Source organism: Podarcis cretensis, assembly GCF_951804945.1.
Source record: "Podarcis cretensis genome assembly, chromosome: 14".
NCBI classification, from domain to species: Eukaryota; Metazoa; Chordata; class Lepidosauria; order Squamata; family Lacertidae; genus Podarcis; species Podarcis cretensis.
The window spans coordinates 49,163,557-49,184,295 of record NC_137183.1 but is presented as its reverse complement, the minus strand read 5'-3'; the positions used below and the strand labels follow the sequence as shown (position 1 = coordinate 49,184,295).

At 48.7% G+C, this 20,739-nt stretch overlaps 2 protein-coding genes across 4 annotated transcripts in view; one reads left to right on the top strand and one right to left on the bottom strand.

Moving 5' to 3' along the window:
- FLII (FLII actin remodeling protein) overlaps positions 1 to 4,129 on the bottom strand; it is a 59,108-nt gene extending 54,979 nt beyond the window's left edge. The window contains exon 1 of the mRNA XM_079953674.1: positions 3,950 to 4,129. Coding sequence (XP_079809800.1) covers positions 3,950 to 4,012 — 63 coding nt within the window. The 5' untranslated portion in view covers positions 4,013 to 4,129. The remainder of the gene's footprint in view (positions 1 to 3,949) is intronic.
- A 427-nt stretch (positions 4,130 to 4,556) lies between these two features.
- Positions 4,557 to 20,160, top strand: MIEF2 (mitochondrial elongation factor 2). Of its 3 annotated transcripts, none has more exons than XM_079953897.1 (4): positions 4,557 to 4,685; positions 12,742 to 12,895; positions 15,031 to 15,202; positions 17,194 to 20,160. In XM_079953897.1, exons 2-4 carry the CDS (start codon positions 12,749 to 12,751, stop codon positions 18,243 to 18,245), a joined length of 1,371 nt encoding a protein of 456 aa, XP_079810023.1. In that variant the 5' UTR covers positions 4,557 to 4,685; positions 12,742 to 12,748; the 3' UTR covers positions 18,246 to 20,160. The 3 variants fall into 3 exon arrangements, with proteins under 3 accessions (XP_079810023.1, XP_079810024.1, XP_079810022.1); XM_079953898.1 differs by lacking the exon at positions 4,557 to 4,685 and adding an exon at positions 5,284 to 5,303; XM_079953896.1 differs by lacking the exon at positions 4,557 to 4,685 and adding an exon at positions 6,172 to 6,399.
- The last annotated feature ends 579 nt before the right edge of the window (positions 20,161 to 20,739 follow it).

The following is a 20,739-nucleotide window of genomic DNA, read 5'->3' as shown; positions in this document are numbered from 1 at the left end:
CGCAACCAGAGGTACCACTGTAATAATATAATATAATATAATATAATATAATATAATATAATATAATATAATATAATATAATATAATATATTGTATTTTTATTGTTGTTATTATTATGGGCTTCAGATAGCGCGGCAAGTAGAAGGTCCTCTCTCTGCTCAACAACTTGGAGAGCTGCCACTGGTCAGAGCAGACAGAAAATGGCTGGATGGCTTGCAATGAGAGCCTCTTCAAATGCTCAAGCAATTACTTGTTTGCACCGATGAACCATCACAGATCAAGCCTGCCTTGACACACTGCCTCAGAACCGTGTGCCGTCTATTGATTCAGTTGATATTTACAGGTATGAGTCACCGAGTTAGCAAATGGGAAGAAATCAAAGCGATGAACATGCAACCTTAAAAAAGGATGGGAACGCATAAGTAAATTGCAGGTTTTGCCACAGGCTTCCAGTAGCATCTGGGCGGCACAGGGTTCCTCCTGCCTCTGGGATATGAAGGAACAACTAGACCTCTTTCCCAGGTGATTTCCTAGGGTGCTCTGACACTGGTGCAATTCACAGGTGCAAAGTACCACAGAAGAGGTACCGTATTTTTCAGTGTATAAGACACCCCCTTGTATAAGACGTCCCCTATTTTGGGGACTCCAATTTAAGAAAATGGGGGGATATTGCCCAGAGTTGGTGAGCTCTTTGGGGTGGGGCAGAGTTCTTGAGCTTTTTTCAGCGGGGATTGCCAAAAATCGCTCACCAGACTGACCTACGCTGCCACTCACAGGCGTCGCAAAAACCACTTATCGTCTGTCCCGAAGACGCCTATCACCCGACCAATAGTTGCAGCAACAGCCACTCAACACCAGCACTTGACGCAGCCAATAATAACATGCCCAATACCGGCTGACCATTTCCAGCTTGCGGCAGGAACCAATCCCACATCCCCCAGCCACTATCCATGTATAAGATGACCCGCAATTTTAACATGAATTTTTAAATTAAAAAAAACCCTCGTCTTATACACTGAAAAGTTTCAGCACTGCGGATCCTGCATTCAGATCCAACACAGGTTTTCCTATGTTGGTATATAAAGTGCTATGTGCACTGACAGCGATATGACATTGCTACTTCTAATAAAGAGGAGCTTGGATTCTCTTTTAAAATCAAATATCCATTAGAAGAGGCAATTGTTTGCAAGTCAGCATTGTGCAAAAATTAAGCAAGGAGGCAAGTTTTGCAAAAAGGTGACTTGTAGGCTGTAGGCAGTGTTAGAAACTCAGATATATAATCTAATCACCAAACGGTGATTAGACCTAGGCTACGGTTGCTGCAGGGACGCAGGTGGCGCTGTGGGTTAAAGCCTCAGCGCCTAGGACTTGCCGATTGAAAGGTCGGCGGTTCGAATCCCTGCGGCGGGGTGCGCTCCCGCTGCTCAGTCCCAGCGCCTGCCAACCTAGCAGTTCGAAAGCACCTCCAGGTGCAAGTAGATAAATAGGGACCGCTTACCAGCGGGAAGGTAAACGGCGTTTCCGTGTGCGGCTCTGGCTCGCCAGAGCAGCGATGTCACGCTGGCCACGTGACCCGGAAGTGTCTCCGGACAGCGCTGGTCCCTGGCCTCTTAAGTGAGATGGGTGCACAACCCCAGAGTCTGTCAAGACTGACCCGTACGGGCAGGGGTACCTTTACCTTTACCTTTACGGTTGCTGCAATGAAATGTCTCCGCCCCTTTTTTCAGTGGGATTTATTATTATTCATTTCTATGTCGCTTTCCGTTGCAAAGAACAAACCTCAAAGCAGCTGACAACATATTAAAACCTCAAATAAAACAATTCAGAATAAATCAAATTCAAGCTGCAAGGAAAATACTTCTGACATTTTGCCCACCTGGCGATCCCCCACACGATTGCAAGTGGACCTGTGCCAGTCGCAAAACGTGCCTGGCGTATTTCTGACACTGGCTGTAGGAGTAGGGTTGCCATGCCGGGAGCATCGCAGAGCCTGAGATTTCAGAGCCCCAACCTGAGACCAAGAGGTGGACCTTGGAGACGGAGGTTAATTGGGAGAGGCGAACAGAAGAGTGCAGACCCCACAACCCCATATAGAGTGGCTGTGCTATCATTTGCAGCCTCCTCCTGCTACGCTGAAGCTTGTAAACTGTATGCACAGACTTCTTAATATATTATGATGATGATGATGATGATTAATTAAAGGTATTCTTGCCCTCCCCCTGACACCTTTAGCGGACCAGGCAGGCGTGGAGACTTCAGGCCACACCTGGAGGTCTGGCGAACCTACTGACGGAAAATCAGCCACATTTCCACTATTCAACACATACACACACAGAGAGAGAGAGGGGGGTGGTGAAAGACGTACCCATGGAGAAGGGGGGTTGAGGTGGAGGCTTTAGTTGAGATTCCTGCATTCCAGGGGGTTGGACTGGATGACCCTCGGGGTCCCTTCCAACTCTTATGATCATTTTCTGGCTTTGCAAAGCTCCATGGAAAGGCCAGCCCAAGGTGGGCTCAAACCGCTTTTCTCTTCCCCTGTTTGCAGGTGACTGGGGAGGGTGGGGACATGATTTTATCATGTCAACCGCCCTGAGACCTGTAGGTATGGTGCGGTACAGTGGTACCTCAGGTTACATACGCTTCAGGTTACAGACTCCGCTAACCTAGAAATAGTGCTTCAGGTTAAGAACTTTGCTTCAGGATGAGAACAGAAATCGTGCAGTGGCGGTGCAGTGGCAGCGGGAGGCCCCATTAGCTAAAGTGGTGCTTCAGGTTAAGAACAGTTTCAGGTTAAGAACGGACCTCCGGAACGAATTAAGTACTTAACCTGAGGTACCACTGTATACAAAAAATAATAATGATTCACCTAAAAACTGGGTGGGGGGGGGTGTGGATTTCATGGAGACCGGCCACCCTCTATTTTCCTATTCTCTGGGCGTTTTGTGTGTGCATTTGCGTACAAACCAGCGGTGGTGTAGCGTTACCGAGCGTCAAACCTGGGAGAGAGCAGGGTTCAAATATTCCCTTCAGCCATGAAGCTCTCACTGGGATGATCAGTCGCTGCCTCTCAGACTAGCCTACCTCGCTGGGGGTTTGTGGGGATAAGCAAGGGAGTGTGTTTGTGTGGCAGGGAGAGAAAGAGCCATCTGTGCCACCTTGGGAGAAAAAGGTGGGCTACAAATGCAGTAGACCTGAAGGAGCATCTCCACCCCATCGTTCTGCCCAGACACTGAGGTCCAGCTCCGAGGGCCTTCTGGTGGTTCCCTCCCTGCGAAAAGCCAAGTTACAGAGAACCAGGCAGAGGGCCTTCTCGGTAGTGGCACCTGCCCTGTGGAACGCCCTCCCACCAGATGTCAAGGAAATAAACAACTACCTGACATTTAGAAGACATCTGAAGGCAGCCCTGTTCTGGGAAACTTTTAATATCTGGTGAATTATTGTATTTTAATATTTTGTTGGAAGCCGCCCAGAGTGGTTGGGGAAACCCATCCAGATGGGCAGGTTATAAATAATAAAACTATCATCATCATTATTATCATCAGCATCATTATTATTATTATCATCATCAGCATCACGAATGGCCAATAATAGCACAGTCTCTTCTAGAACGTTACGACGACGAAGAACTCTGTGTGACTCAGGAAGCTGACCCGGCGAGAGCAAAAAAAAAAAGGACCTTGCCAACTGTGCTCCTCGCCCTCCGCCCCACCCCACGTACTGAGGACTAGGGCCTTAGTCCTAGACAGGAGCAGGCATTGTTTCAGGCTTCCACGCCCCGGCCAGGAGGGTGGGATGAGCCAAAGTCTAAAATTAGCCGCAGCCCAGCCAGGCCAGGACGGCCTCCCTCCCTCCCTCCCTCTTTGCCTGCCTGCCTGCCTGCCTTCCGGCTCTCCCCACCGGCCACGGAAGGCAAGGCGATCCTCTCTTCCTCTCGGGGCCCAGGGCTTACCTTGAAGTCGTTCCCGCTGAGATCGACCCCCCGGATGAAGGGGAGCACCCCGGTGGCAGCCATGGCGCCTTTCCACGGGGGGGGGGGGCCCGGGAAGGTTAGGGACAGCAGCAGCAGCAGCAGCAGCGACGCCTTGCTAGTCTCTAACTCCCCAACTCAGCGGCTTCTGCTCTCCCTCGGTGACACAGCCCTAAACAGGGAGGGGGAACAATTTTTTATTTTTTTTAGAAAGTGGGGAGGGGCAGTGGCAAAAGAAGGGCGTGGCCTTTGCGAGCTTGGGGAGGGCCCCGCCCCTTTTAACTCCTTCGCTGCCGGGCGCGCATTAGGGAGGGGGTGCATTCGAGGTGTGTTTTGGGGGGGGGGATCCTCCTACGGCTACGCCTGGGTCACATCCGTGCCATGCATTTGACGCACTCCCGTTCCACTTCAAGCAGCAGTGGTAGCGTGGGGGGTGCAGGTGGGGCCGGCCGCACCCGGCGCAACATCTGGGGGTTAGGGTTAGGGGGCGCAAATCCAGGGTTAGGGGGCGCAAATTACTTGCCTTGCCCCGGGTGCTGACAACCCACGCTACGCCACTGTCAAGCAGCCCCGGCTCCTCTCACAGCACCCCCCCCCCCGCAACTCTCCTTATAACCCTGGGAATTGTAGTTTGCGGGTGCTGATCTACAGTTCCCAGCATCCTTAACACGCTGCAGGATTCCCCACGATGTCAAAGTGTTTCGAGAGCTCTTGAAAGGTATGTTGTTGTTTTTAAACACTCTAGTATAGCTGGCTATGGTTTTCCCAGTAGTGATGTATGGAAGTGAAAGCTGGACCATAAAGAAGGCTGATCGCCGAAGAATTGACGCTTTTGAATTATGGTGCTAGAGGAGACTCTTGAGAGTCCCATGGACTGCAAGAAGATCAAACCTCTCCATTCTGAAGGAAATCAACCCTGAGTGCTCACTGGAAGGACAGATTGTGAAGCTGAGACTCCAGTACTTTGGCCACCTCATGAGAAGAGAAGACTCCCTGGAGAAGACCCTGATGTTGGGAAAGATGGAGGGCCCAAGGAGAAGGGGGCGACAGAGGACGAGATGGTTGGATAGTGTTTTCGAGGTTACCAGCATGAGTCTGACCAAGCTGCGGGGGGCAGTGGAGGACAGGAGTGCCTGGCGTTCTCTGGTCCAGGGGGTCACGAAGAGTCGGACACGACTAAACGACTAAACAACAACAACAACAAAGTATAGCTGGCTACAGTTATCCCTTTCTGTAGACCCTCAAGGGCGCTGTCACGGTTTTCCTGAAATTCTGGAGGAAAAAGTCAGAGGGGAGAAAACCTCTATGCTCCTCTACATGTCGGTAACCACGTCAGGTAAGTACGGACTAGGAGAAAGGAGGACGTGTAAATGGTTGATATTCCACTACCACCACCCACCACAAACTCCACATTTTTTTTGTACTCCGCATTAATTAATTCAAAGTAACAAGCACATGACTTTGCTGGAGCGTGCCTAGGTGTTTGCAAGGACTCTGGACACGGGTCCATCATGACTCGCCCACCGTTATACCCAGTTGCAATTCAATGTACAGTGGTACCTCGGGTTACACACGCTTCAGGTTACAGACTCCGCTAACCCAGAAATAGTGATTCAGGTTAAGAACTTTGCATCAGGATGAGAACAGAAATCGTGCTCCGGCGGCGCGGCAGCAGCAGGAGGCCCCATTAGCTAAAGTGGTGCTTCAGGTTAAGAACAGTTTCAGGTTAAGAACGGACCTCCGGAACGAATTAAGTACTTAACCCGAGGTACCACTGTATTCCTGTTGTGTTTTATTTTCCTGATACAGTATTGTAAGTGAGCCAGAACTGGTCTGTGACCGTAATAATAATAATAATAATAATAATAATAATTCAAATCCACATCGTGACACGGCGCCACGAATGTGCTTTTTTCCCTTGTTTGTGGTACTTTGTACAACTGGCATCTCCAGGCCGGATGGGGGGAGAGACGCCCTCTGCTGCGCACTCTTGAAAACCCGGGGAGCTGCTGCCAGTCCGTGTAGACAATACTGAGCTAGACGGATTGGTCTGCCTCGGCTGAAAGCACTTTCCTATGCTGCTATGCGCACATTGGACAGATTGGAAGAGGCGGAAGGGAGAGAAAGGACGAAAGCGACGCTGTCTCTTTAAGGCGGAGGAGGAGGAGCCTCGCGGCACCTACGCAGCCTCAAAGAGGACAGGAAGCCGAAAAAGATACTCGGCGTTCTATGTCGGAACGTTGAGAGGCGAGCCGCGCGCTGCCATTGGTCGCTCGGCGGGTGTTTGGCGTTCGGCTTCGGCCGACGTTCCATCGCTGGTGCTGAGCGTTTCCTGCGCGGTGGCGTCGGGGTGCTGGGTGCCCGCTGCTACAGCGGCAGCGACCTCTCCGCTCCCCCCGCTTCCCCGGGTCCGCTTCCAGGTGCAGGGACAGGTAAGTTGTAACTGAGCTACTAACCTCCACGGAGCAGCCTCGGTTCCAAAGGTGGAACCGCCGGAAGAACGAAGGAATCTTATTTTTGTTACGTTTTAGGGGGAGGGGGAAATTTTGCTTCATTTTTAACCTCTAAGAGGGGCGGATATTCAGCTTTCGGGGGAGGTGGTGAACCGCCTTAGTTATTTAAATAATTCGGAGCCCCGTAGCAGCAGCACCGTGAACGCTTAATACGTTTCTTGTAGTAAGATCGGGAAACGACCCTTCCCCCCCCCAAAAAAAAATGGATTTAGAGGACCTTTAGATCCCCTCTCTGAATGGTTAGAAGAGAAGGCCTTAATTAAGGAGAAAGGGATGAATCAGTACAGTAATGGAGTTGCAAGGGACCCGAGGGTCATCTAGTCCAACCCCGCAGCACGATCCCGTGGCACTTTTTAAATAGTGAAGCAATTGCACCATCCCTCAAGATGTCACAGGACTGTGTCTCTGTAGACCAGGGATAGGAAGCTGTGGTCCTCTGGACGTTTATGAAGTACCAACTCCCATCAGACGGAGGCAGCGTAGCCCAGTGGTCAGGGATGGCGGCAGCTGGAGTCCAGAAGGTCACACGTTTCCAGTCCCTCTTTAGACCAACACAAACAGCCATTTGTAGTTTGGTTGTGGCTTGATTACGACCACCTTGCTGTTGATCCACAAGCAGGTTGATCTGTGATAAGCTTGTGCACACCATACATTTCAAGCACCTGGGAATCCTGGGAACTGTAGTTTGTTAGTGATGCTGAGGTTGCAACTTAGTGAGGGGCAAACTACAACTCCCAGGATTCTAAGGTGGGGATGTGGTTTAAGTGTTTGGTGTGCAGTTTCTCCCCAGGGGTTGGTTGTCCGGTTGGCATCTGTCTGTCTGTCTCGGTAGACGATGGAGAAGTGTGCCATTGTGGGTGAAGGCAAACCAGGGGAGAGCTGTGGCTGTAGAGACTGATGCGGTAGAGACATGTTTTGTTGCAGCTGGGGAAGATGAAGGTGTCTTGCTCTATTGCTGGTTGGGTGGGGCTATTTCTGCATTTCTACCATAGGTGCTGGGGGGGTGGGGGCAGGAGGAGCTGAATGCCTGAGGCCTGGGTCTCTTGCATCAGGCCCCAGATTTTGAGACCTTTATTTAAACTTTTGTTACTGGATGTGCTGTTGAGACCACATCCACCCGCCATCATAATATGATACCCAGAGGCATCTATGCATCTAAGTGAGCATATTTTTGTTTGTTTTTATTTTGTAAATTTTGTAAATTTAAAATATTTTTAATTTTTTAATTTATATTATATTATATTATATTATATTATATTATATTATATTATAGTTATTCTATACCTTATCTTCTCCACACTGTTTTCAGATAAATTTTACTTCTGTTCTTACTCTAAAGCTACTTGCATATTAACATATTTGCAATAAGTTTTTAAACAGCTCACAAACATTTTCCAGTCCTTCTTAAACTCCGCCTATTTCGTTGTTTGTTTGTTAAGAAAAACCTTGAAGCCATTTGCAAAGAGAATAAAATGATAAAAATTATCGGTAAAAACACACAAAGACAACTCTTTAATCATTGCTAAACTAAAAGCAGAATTAAGACATGCACCAACATTCTACACTGCTAATGTTTTTAGCAAGCGCCAGAGTACGGCGAAGGCTTGTTGCCAATAGGCAGGGAGTCCTACCAGCACCCTGTTAACCAGGCTTCTGCCCTCCAGATGTTTTTGGCCTACAACTCCCATGATCCCTGGCTAGCAGGAACAGTGGTCAGGGATGATGGGAATGGTAGTCTCAAAACATCTGGAAGGCAGAGGTTTGAGGAAGCCTGCTGTTAACAGATTGCAGTAAGGCGATATTGCAGGTACAGTGGTGCCCCGCAAGATGAACACCTCGCAAGACGGAAAACCCGCTAGACGAAAGGGTTTTCCGTTTTGGAGGCGCTTTGCAAAACGAATTTTCCTGTGGGCTTGCTTCACAAGACGAAAATGTCTTGCGAGTTCCTGCGGTTTTTTCCCCCTTTCCCCCCCTTTTCCTAAGCCGCTAAGCCGCTTATCAGCTGATCCTCTGATAAGCCGCTTAACAGTTGATCGCTAAAAGCCGCTAAACCGCTAATAGCGCTAATCCGCTAAGCTGTCAATGGGCTTGCTTCGCAAGACGAAAAAACCGCTATACGAAGAGCCTCACGGAACGGATTAATTTCGTCTTGCGAGGCACCACTGTAAACTGGTCTCAAGTTGATAAGGAGTTTATATATGAATAGTAATAACCTGAACTTTGCTCCGCAGCAAATTGGCAACGAGTGCAGATCTCTGAGCACAGGTGTTGCGTGCCGACAGGGCCTCACTTCTGTCAGCAATCGTGCTGCAGCATTCTGTACTCACTGCAGCTTCTGGATCATATGCAAGTGTGTGTAGATCACATCTCTGCAGCACCCACTTTGCAGGCAAAAGTTCCTGGGTTCAGCCCTCATGCAGCCTAGGCGTAGGGTTGCCCTACTTCAAAAAGTGAAAACCCAGACACAAATGTTCTTGAGCTGTTTGGGTTTTGGGGGTGGGTGGGGGAGGGCAGCAAGGTTGTTGAGCTTCTTTTTGCAAAATCTCAAACAGCTGACTTTTCCAGCTATTTTTAAGGAAATTCGTCAAAAAATCAACACTTCCAACATGGGTTGCCATTCGCCCAGGCTTTTCCAGACATTTTACTGATTTTTTGAAATTCCGCCCGGATATTATTCACAACGGACGAATCCTGGACGTATGGCAGCCGTAGTCTAGGGAAAGGGAGTATAGTCTGAAGGCCAGATAGCTACAACCTTTCCAGCTACGGTGGTACCTTCGTTCTCAAAAGCCTTGGTACTCAAACAACTTGGAACTCAGACACTGCAGAGCCATAAGTAAGTTTTCTGGTTTGTGAACTTTTTTCAGAAGCCGAACATGCTCCGTTTTGAGTGTTGCGCTTCCGTTTGGAGTGCCACACTTCCGTTTTGAGTGTTATGCTGAGATCTGTCGGATTTGCTATTTATTTTGTGTTTTTGTTTTTGAGGGTGTGTGTGTGTGTGTGTGACTGTGATTGGTTGATTATGTGACTGCAGTACATTGTTGCTTTCATTTTATGGATCGATTGTCTCGTTAGACAGTAAAATTCATGTTAAACTGCTGTTTTCGGGGTTGTACAGTGGTGCCTCGCAAGACGAAATTAATCCGTTCCGTGAGGCTCTTCGTATAGCAGTTTTTTCATCTTGCGAAGCAAGCCCATTGACAGCTTAGCGGATTAGCGCTATTAGCGGTTTAGCAGCTTTTAGCGGATCAGCTGATAAGCGGCTTATCAGCGGATCAACTGATAAGCGGCTTAGGGCTTAGGAAAAGGGGAAAAAAAGGGGGGGAAACCCGCAGGAACTCGCAAGACATTTTTGTCTTGCGAAGCAAGCCCATAGGGAAATTCGTTTTGCGAAGCGCCTCCAAAACGGTAAACCCTTTCGTCTAGCAGGTTTTCCGTCTTGCGAGGCGTTCGTCTTGCGGGGCACCACTGTATTTAAAAGTCTGGAACGGATTAATCCGTTTTACATGACATTCGATGGGAAAGCGTGGCTTCATTTTGGAACACTTTGGTTTTGGAACGTACTTCTGGAACGGATTAAGTTTGAGAACCAAGGTATCACTGTATACCTCACTGTTTGGCCCTACGTGGAGTTGCTGAGGACCTTCTGCATTCAAAGCACCTGTGCTCTACTACTGATCCTGGCCACCCCCACCCCATGTGGTTTGGTGAAAAAGAATAGTCACTCTGCACATGCTTAGAAATCCCCTCTTCTCATGGCAGCAGAACTGCTGAAAAGGTCTGGGGCAAATCTAGGAGGCTGAGCTCTGCCTCTGATCATATCTCCTGCCTGTGTGTCTGGGACTGGTTAGATGCGTTCCCTTGCAACCACTTTGGGACTCTGGTGCCCAGAATAGAAAAGACTGTCCTGGGAGAAGGGAAACTGGCAGGAAGATATTGTTACACGCCTTCAAAATAGCAGCCGGAAATCTGACTCCTCTGTAGCCCTGGGGAATTATTATTATTATTATTATTCTCAAACCAGGCAATGAGTTGTCCTTGGAAGTGTTTGTTTGGCAGTGTGACTGAGTAGGTTTTTTCCCCAGTGGATTTTCAGTAGCTTCATGTGTCAGGGGTGGCAAAATAAGGCCACGCCCCTGCTAATATTATATATACAGTGGTACCTTGGTTTACGAACTTAACCTATTCTGGAAGCCCGTTCTTAAACCAAAGCGTTCTTAAACCAAGGCGTGCTTTCCCATAGCAGCGGGGGACTCAATTTACAAATGGAACACACTCAACAGGAAGCAAACACACACACACTTCCCTTTTTGAAAAGATCCCAGTGTGGTGTACAACATTAGGAGCACATTTTAAGGCGCATAATAATAATAATAAGAAGAAGAAGCATAAAAATTGACTATTATTATTATTTATTAGATTTATATACCATCCTTCATCAAAAGATCTCAGGGTGTTTCACATGATAAAAACACAAATAGTTAAAACAGAAGCAACAAAACAATAACCCCCTTTCACAAACACATTAAAAAGGCTGAAGAATAGAATAAAATTATCATGATAACAGCCCCCTTTCCCACTTTAACTGTTTATTTAGTGGCCAGAGACCTGGTTCTAGAGGAATGTTTCTGCCTGGCGCCTGAGAGTTAGGAGTTTCATTCTCTACCAACTGAGCTGCCCAGCTATTATTTTGAAGTCATTTGCTGCCCAAATTGCAGGTGGTTGTGAAGGCATCTAGCAAAATCAGCTTGGGGTCTGGGTGGACCAGACCCCCAAGTTGGGTGGTTAGCCATTCCGCCACACGAACATTTGGTACCAGGTAACCTGGGACGTGGGTGGCACTGTGGGTTAAACCACAGAGCCTGGGACTTGCCGATCAGAAGGTCGGCGGTTCAAATCCCCGTGACGGAGTGAGCTCCCATTGCTCGGTCCCTGCTCCTGCCAACCTAGCAGTTCGAAAGCACATCAAGGTGCAAGTAGATAAATAGGTACTGCTCCAGCGGGAAGGTAAACGCCGTTTCCGTGCGCTGCTCTGGTTCGCCATAAGTGGCTTAGTCATGCTGGCCACATGACCCGGAAGCTGTATGCCTGCTCCCTCGGCAAGGGATGAGCGCCGCAACCCCAGAGTCGGCCACAACTGGACCCAATGATCAGGGGTCCATTTACCCTTTAACCTTCTCCAAACTCAACGGGAGCTGCTTGTAGGTCAATACGCCTGCAGTCAAGCGGTAAAAATGGTCCAGAAAAGTGTTTTTTTTAAATATTATTATTAGTTAAACCAGTTTATAGTCCGTTTCACAGCATAAAGCCCTAGAAACTGTGTAGGAGATGAAAGCAGAGTAGAACGCAATGACCCTCCAGTCTGAGTATGTTGTTTGCTTTTTGTTTCCATGGCAATGCTGTGGCTGTTAAGTCGTATGTTGGGAGTTGTGACTCATGATGAATGCCCGTTGAGTGTTTTTGGGCGAGGAGCAGAGGAAGAAGTTGGCAATGTCAGAGCTAGCGAGCCACTGAGGTTTCGTAGGGTTCAGCAACATGACACCTTGCAGCCAAACCTGCCCAACGACAAGCAGCCCCCTTTCTTAATAAGACAGCTCTTTTCCCCTTTTTATAATGTTTTTTACTGTAACTTTATAACCTAAGATGAAATAAATACAATACATGAAAACGAAAAACAAAACAACAATGTATTTTTAATCTCTTGGAAGCTGCCCAGAGTGGCTGGGGAAACCCAGCCAGATGGGCTGGGTACAAATAATAAATTATTATTATTATTATCAACAACAAAAAAGAAAAGAAAGAGGAAATAAAATAAATTAAGAAAGCTCTCTCCCAAAGGTAGATCTTGTCTCACACAGAAAGAGGTTGACCCTCCCAGCTAGGATTGCCATATTTTGGCAAAATTCCTTAGAAGTAGCTCAAAAACTTCAATTTCTTTTGAGATTTTGCAGAGAAAGCTCAACTTCGGCCAAAAAACCCCCAATAACTTTTTTGGGGGGAAAGGGTGCCAGCGGTCTTCCCCCTCCCCCGTGTTCTTTCCTACCCAGTTTTAGGGGCGGACGTGACGGGAACAATATCGTAAAAGCCCATTTTTGTAAGGTCGCGAATTTAAGCTGCCCTTTAAATTTTCACGGTCGGAATTTGGGAAAAAAAAGAAAGGTGCGGCTTATATCCGGGCCAATAGGAGTGTCAGTTCCGCAGGTTGAAGTGGGAAGCTTATTACCGAAACCTCTCAAACTTGATTTCTTTCCCTCCAACAAGGTTAACAATGGCGGACTACGGCCACAAGCAGGGGAAGAAGCGGGACGAGAGCAACCTGGGTAGCGTGGTGGATTTCCTGTTGGCCAATGCCAGGTTGGTCCTGGGCGTCAGCGGAGCGGCTGTGCTGGCGATCGCGACGCTTGCTGTGAAGAGGGTGAGGCCGGCCGCCTTGTTCTTCCTTTGTGTAGCTGCTGCTAGCATGCTTTAAATGTGTGATGAGGAATTACTGTTGGGTAGTCATCCTTTTATATGAGCAACCATCTTTATGACATTTTAGTTTTATTAAGGGGATCATAGCCTGTGTCTGGATCAGGGGTGTTGTTTGGGAGGAGACTGCTAGGTCTTGAGTCTTTCTCAGTAATATTTTGTCAAATTTTCAAAAATTTCACATGTACTCTCTAATACAGTGGTGCCCCGCAAGACGAACGCCTCGCAAGACGGAAAACCCGCTAGACGAAAGGGTTTTCCATTTTGGAGGCGCTTCGCAAAACGAATTTCCCTATGGGCTTGCTTTGCAAGACGAAAATGTCTTGCGAGTTCCTGCGGGTTTTTTCCCTTTTTCCCCCTTTTCCTAAGCCGCTTATCAGCTGATCCGCTGATAAGCCGCTTAACAGCTGATCGCTAAAAGCCGCTAAACCGCTAATAGTGCTAATCCGCTAAGCTGTCAATGGGCTTGCTTTGCAAGACGAAAAAACCGCTATACGAAGAGCCTCATGGAACAGATTAATTTCGTCTTGCGAGGCACCACTGTACATAATATTTTTTCCTCTTTTTTTGTCGACTTCCCACCCCATTTCCCACGGGGTTTTTAATCCCCATTGCCCTTCATCTTCTCTTTCTTATACCATAATAATAATGCAATAATCTCTAATTCCTTCTGCTGCTCACAGTTCAAATCCTGCTTGCAAATTCATACTGTAGGACAGAGGTACCTGTAGTTGCGTTCACCTCCGGTTACGTATCCTTCGGAATACGTAAGTGGCAAACCTAGAAGTATTTTTCCGGGTTTCGCCTTGTGCGCATGCACAGAAGCGCTAAACTTCAGCGCACGCATGCGCAGGAGTTCCTTGGGATCCCAAATTCCTTGGGATGTGGCCAGACCTCTGGAACGGCTCCCATTCACAACCGGAGGTACCACTGTATTTATTTAATTAATTACCCAAGCCAAAAAAAGTGTGTGTGTTTTTGTTTTTAAAGAAGGGGTAGTGGATCTGTAGTTTAAAGCTCTTGAGTCTTTCTCTTCGGGCCCAGATCCACTACCCTTTCTTTTAAAAACCCCATTTTTCCTCCTTGAATGGTGGTTGGGTGTACGGCAAATTGCAGTGCTGGGTGGACCTCGGTCACCATCCACCTTAATTTGCCCAAAGGTTAAATCTCTGTTATGGGCTTGTACCCCGATTCTTCTAAATTATTAGCAATAATAATAATGATTTTTTTTATACCCCACCCTGCCCGGCCAGAGCCGGGCTCAGGGCGGCTAACACCAGTAAAATTACAGTAAAATCATAATAGGGGGAAAAAACCCCAATTTAAAATACAGGTTAAAATGCAATTTAAAATGCATCCTCATTTTAAAAGTAGCCCATAGATCAAGACCATAAGGGGAGGGAAACATAAGGGTCAGACTGAGTCCAAACCAAAGGTGAGGCGGAACAGCTCTGTCTTGAAGGCCCTGCGGAAAGATGTCAAGTTCCGCAGGGCTCTAGTCTCTTGGGACAGAACGTTCCACCAAGTCGGGGCCAGTACTGAAAAGGCCCTGGCCCTAGTTGAGACCAATCTAACCACCTTGCAACTTGGGACCTCCAAAATGTTGTCATTTGTGGACATTAAGGTCCTCCGTGGGACATACCAGGAGAGGCGGTCCCATAGGTACGAGGGTCCTAGGCCGCATAGGGCTTTAAAGGTCAAAATCAGCACCTTAAACCTGACCCTGTACTCTACCAGGAGCCAGTGTAGCTGGTATGCCCCTGGCATAACCGGTTCAAGACATTTTGGCACCTGACATGGATCCCAAAATGGTGCTCCTCTCCCTGCCAGGGAAGAAGGGTTGAGCGAAGATCTACATCAAGAACAAGTAGGGAAAGAAAGATCTACACTGGGGTCAGCTGCCCCAGTGGATTCCGCTACCTGAAGCAGTTGCCTCACCCTGCCTTACGGTTTGGCCGGCCCTGGAGCCTGGATTTGTATTTGGGGTTCACACTCAGCAGGTGTCCCTGCGGCAGAGCAGAACTGGGCCTAAAGAAGGCAGAGGAGCTCACACTGTTTGGGTGGGTGTTTGTTCTTACGCAGCTCATCGACCGGGCCACCAGCCCGCCGGATGATGAAGATGACATCAAAGCCAAGCAGAAGTCCTTGGAGGAAAGTTGGCAGGAGCTCAGCTTGATCAAGACGGTGCCCAAAGTGCGGCAGGAAGACCTTGAGGAGCCACTGCTGTCTCCAGTCGTGGGTGGGACTGCGCAAGGTCAGGAGAGACATGCTACAGGCGGGTTCTGTTTCCTAAGGGTGAACTGTACTTCTGTGCCCAATAATAATAACAACTTATTATTTATACTCCGCCCATCTGGCTGGGTTTCCCCAAGCGCTCTGGGCGGCTTCCAACAGAAGATTTAAAATATATTAAAACATCAGCCATTAAAAACTACCCTAAACAGGGCTGCCTTCAGATGTCTTCTAAACGTCAGATAGTTGTTTATTTCCTTGACATCTGGTGGAAGGGCGTTCCACAGGGCGGGTGCCGCTACCAAGAAGGCCCTCTGCCTGGTTCCTTGTAACTTCGCTTCTCGCAGGGAGGGAACCACCAGAAGGCCCTCGGCGCTGGACCTCAGTGCCTAGGTTGAGTGATGAGAGTGAAGACGCTCCTTCAGGTACCGTATCTTTCGCTCTATAGGACGCACTTTTCCCCCTCCAAAAATGAAGGGGAAATGTGTGTGCGTCCTATAGAGCGAATGCAGGCTCCTTGGCTTCAGCGATAGCAACGCGAAGCCTCCGAAGGGAACTCCCGCTGCGCTCTAGGGGCTTCAGGCAGCTATCCGCAAGCCTTCGGAGCGCAGCAGGAGTTCCCGCTGCACTCCAAAGCCTTGCGGATAGCCACCTGAAGCCTGGAGAGCGAGAGGGATTGTTGCACACCGATCCCTCTTGCTCTCCAGGCTTTGCTTCGCTGCAGAGGCGCTACAGTTTTCCCTCTCTGTGCAGGGCCCCTTCAGTGAAGTGGGAGGAGAAATGGAAGGGGCTCCGTTTCTCCTGCCACTTCGCTGAAGGGGCGCTGAGCAGAGAGGGGGAGAATTCCCCCCCCCGCCCCCGTTCTCCCCCTCCTATGATCCGGTGTGTCCTATGGTCCGGTGCGTCCTATAGAGCGAAAAATATGGTATACTGGGCCGACGTCGTTTAGGGCTTTCAAGGTCAGCACCAACACTTTGAATTGTGCTCGGAACCGTACTGGGAGCCAATGTAGGTCTTTCAAGACCGGTGTTATGTGGTCTCAGCAGCCGCTCCCAGTCACCAGTCTAGCTGCCGCATTCTGGATCTCCCGTTTATCTTCACAACACCCCTGCGAGGTCGGCTAGGCTGATAGAGAGAAAGCAACTGGGTCCTGTCAATTCGCCAAGCCTGTGAAGATTGTGTCCCTGCTAATTTGCATCTTTGAACGTGTGATATACTGCCATCTCACTCTGTGATGGAAGTCCAGGTGGCGGTAGTCCCTCCCGGATTCATCATTGACCCTGGAGACATAAGTGATGTTAGTAACTAGGCCCAGTTTGGTTTCAGTGCCAGCTACAGCCATTCCTGGCTGGGGAGATCCTGGCCACAGTGACCCATGCGTTGGTGAACCTTCAGCCTAGATTACTGTAACGGACTCCATGTGGGTCTGCTTGATGCTGCTCGGGAAGTTACAGCTAGCGCAGAACACAGTAGCTAGGCCTCTGAATGTAGCAGGCTCCTATACCCATTTTGCACTGGGTGGCGCTGTGGGTTAAACCACAGAGCCTAGGACTTGCCGATCAGAAGGTCGGCGGTTCGAATCCCTGCGATGGGGCGAGCTCCCGTTGCTCGGTCCCTGCTCCTGCCAACCTAGCAGTTTGAAAGCACAGCAAAGTGCAAGTAGATAAATAGGTACCACTCCGGCGGGAAGGTAAATGGCGTTTCCGTGCACTGCTCTGGTTCACCAGAAGCGGCTTAGTCATGCCGGCCACATGACCCGGAAGCTGGACTCTGGCTCCCTTGGCCAATAAAGCGAGATGAGCGTCGCAACCCCAGAGTCGGTTATGACTGGACCTCATGGTCAGGGGTCACTTTACCTTTACTGAGCCAAATATAAGGAAGGTGCTTGCATTGCGACGCTCTGCATCTTGGGACCTCTGCTGCCAGGGATTTCTGGAGGTCCTCAGGTTGGCGAAGCCTGCCCAATACTCTTAGCCCAGCCATCTGAAACGTTTGTTCTCTCCTCCGTTGCAGACCCCGAAAGCGGTGTCCTGCCCTCCAAGGAGGTGGAACCGAGGGCTCGGCTGTGCCTGACGCTTCAAGAGAAGTTTCTCTCCTACTACAGGGACCATGTCTCAGTCTCTGAGGAGGAAAAGGCTCTGGGGAAGCAGCTGGCAGGGGACATCTGTGGAGAGCTTCAGAAGTTCCTGAAAAACAAGTACCCAGAGCTGCCCTTTGGACACGCCTTCCTCAGCGGCTACCTTTGCGACGACCTTATCAGCAGCGACCGCCTTGAGGTGGCCTTCATGCTTCCGTTGATGCTGGAACCCAACCTTTGGCTCCTGATCCCCGGCGAACAAACGGTTGTGAATGACCCTTGTTTCGGGATGGTCAGGCGGACTGGCCTGGAGTATTTCCCGCGCGGAAGCAGCCCGTGGGACAGGTTCGTGGTGGGTGGGTACCTATCATCCAGCACCATCAACAAGACCCTCCATAACATGTTGGTGGCTTCTATTAATTGGCCGGTCATTGGCAGCAGCCTGGAGTGTGTCATCAGGCCTGTGATGGATCCCAAAGAGCTTAAGTTGGAAGTCCAGCACGCCCAGATCCGCCTGGACATAAACCTCTGCCCCATGGTAGAAGTGGGGGATAAAATCCTTCTTCCTCCATCCTTTGTAATACCGGTGGAGAACCTCTGGCAGCGGAGCTTTTACGCGGCCGAGGTCTCGGCGCTGAAAGACCTTGATGCTAGAGATGATGGTGTCCGGCAAGGTTGCCTCAACATCTTGAAGGTCGTCTTTGAAAACCATCCTTTCTGGAGCAAGCTGGGCAGCAGCCACTTGACTCACGCCATCCTACACCTGAGCGAAACTGAAACTGATTGGTCAGAGGCAGCGTTAGCAGACAGGTGCCAGCAGGTGCTGGAGGAGCTTGTCCGGTACATGGAGATAGGTTCCCTCCCTTGCTTCTTTGACAGCAGGATAAACCTTCTCGGCCACCTGGCCTCGGAGGAAATCGAAGAGATCGGCTACACTTTGTACGAGGCTTTAGCGGATCCGGATCTGGCAGCCGGACTCTGCTTATGAACAGGCGACTCAGTGGCGAAAACTGCACTCGTCTCCTTTGGGGGCCAGATGGCTTGGGAGCAGCTCTCCCATCGATGCAATTCTTTGCACCCTAATGGAATGGAAGTATTCTCAAAGTAAAATAGGGCCTGGATTGAAAAATGGGAACCTTTCCCTGTGTCCTAGATATTTCTGAAACCTAGGGCCAGTAGTGTTACTTTCCAGTGGTTGCATCCCGTGATACTCTGTAAGATTGCTGAACCAGGGTGGAAGGGGGTCTTTGCCTCCTCCTAGCTGGTTTATCCATCCCTACGTAATTGGAGCATCGTGAAACGGACCTATAGGGGCCCAGTATCCTAGCAGCACCCCAAATGTGAGGCTCCATTATCTGTAATTTGTTTCTATTGGGGCAAGTCTGCTTTATTGCACTGTGTGGAAGTCCTGGAAGCGATGACTGGGGTGGGTGGAGACTTCAGTAGGCTGAATCAGTGAGGATCTCACCTTTGGTGCTAAAGCAGCTGCTTTTCCCCATCACCACGCAGATAGCAGAAAGTCCCCACCTGTGATTTCCAGGCCTTTGAGTGCTTAGAATGAGCACCCCAAGGAATTCAGTCTCACTATCTGCAAATGGTTGTGGCTATGTTCTTTGTGGCACAGTGTGACTCAATCACTGTTGTTTTCCCCTCTTTATTTTTAAATAGCAGGTGGCAAAAAATAAAGTGATTCCCCCTCCCCCATTGGCCTTTCCTGCTCAGAGCACACCCCCAGTCTGAAATGGTGGGGCTCCCTTCTCTACCTCATGGGGTGCAAAACTACACAACTTTGTCCCCCACCCCCACCTGTTAGATATACTTGACGCCAGCGTTAAAATTTTAATCAAGTGCCAAAGGAAGGTTGGGGTGTGGGGAGAGAGAGGTCTCTAAATCTTGGGTATTCTTAAACTCTCTACTTGGGTAAACTGGAAGGTGCAATCATCTCAGCCCTAACTGTTCATTTATTGAGGTCTGGACTCCCATTGTAACGCCAACTTGAAGTGTTCCTGCTGAGGCTAACCTGTATCAAAATCAAGAGTTTGCAATTTGTAGGTGTGTAACTCTGTATGCCTTGCTTAGTTCTGCGTTTGCTGAAACACAGAGAGGTCCTTGCTGCTGAGAGACACAACTATAGCCATGGGTTTGGACATGGCACAAGGTTTAGTGAGCCCCTCAAGGATTTGTGTCTGTTCCCTGAGCATAAACCATAAACCATCATAGTCTGCAGTATTTTTTTAAGGAGTGTGTACATTCCCTGTAGAATGCAAAAGGGAAAGGGTACCTACCAACCGTATTGGCTGTAACTGGGAGTACCAACAGCTCATATCTCTCTCTCTCAAGACTTAACTTTTCAGGACTGTGTTTCTCTAGAGATCCTTGCCTATACTCTGACGTATAGAAAACCACAATTAAGTCTTGCAAAAAGCCATATACAGAAGAGTGCTATTCCTTTCCCCCTCTGCTCCTACTCTTAACTGGAACTCATGATCCTATGCAATGGATTTGCACAGAAAATAACTGAAGCTGGGGCAGAGAAGCTGTGGTCCCGGAGAATTTGTTGGGTTTATAACTCCCACTGTCCCCGACTATGGGCTATGCTTGCTGGGGCTCATGGCAGTTGGAATTCAACATTCGGAAGGACAAAGGTTCCCTTGTTCCAGGTCTGAATGTACAGAGTGATTCTTCACAAGCAGAAGTTGCCCTGCTCTTCCCTTACGATTTTCCTGTGATTGAAATTTTTATGTGAAGCTCCAGTCTTTCTGGCTAGAAGGAACAACCGCAACTAACTTAAGGAAACTTTGCTGCTAAAATGCGTTTATATAGTGGCAATATTAATCGGAAATGTGCAAGGGCTTGAGCTGATGTCACAAATGAAATAAAGAATGAATGATTATGGGCAAAAATTGCTGTATAGTGAGCTTTTTGTGAGTGAAACACAGCTTAAGGAAGTTGCACAGGAGGCTGATAGGAATTTATTGCCGAAATCTTGCTGATCTGATCATAAGATGTGAATTGCTTTTATAGTAAGGAGCCTGCAAAATTTGAATAAGGAAAAGTGAATGCTGTTTTTTTAGCAATGTGTGAGAAACATTTTCCCATATGCTCTAGGTAAAAATAAAGGCTATATGCAAAAAATCTGTATCCTATTTACAGTATATTTTAAGCCTGATTCAATTCCTGGAGCTTTGCAGAAATGTTTTTGACCACACCTTGCAAGAGGAAGAACGAACGAACTCCGCAAAACCAGACTATGTCAGCATTATGATGTCACATGTTAGTTTCAACACTTCAACATACTTAGCATTCCACCACTGGAGAACAATGGAGGGGAGGGCAGAGCTTGCGTCGCTGGCTGATCTGCAGACCCTGCTCTCCCAAAGCAAAAGGGAAGGAAGCAACCTTCACAGCTTTGCACTTTCAGAGTGGTAAGGAAAGGTTTGAAAGTAAGCAGGCAGCGTTTTAATAGAGACACAGAAGCTAGT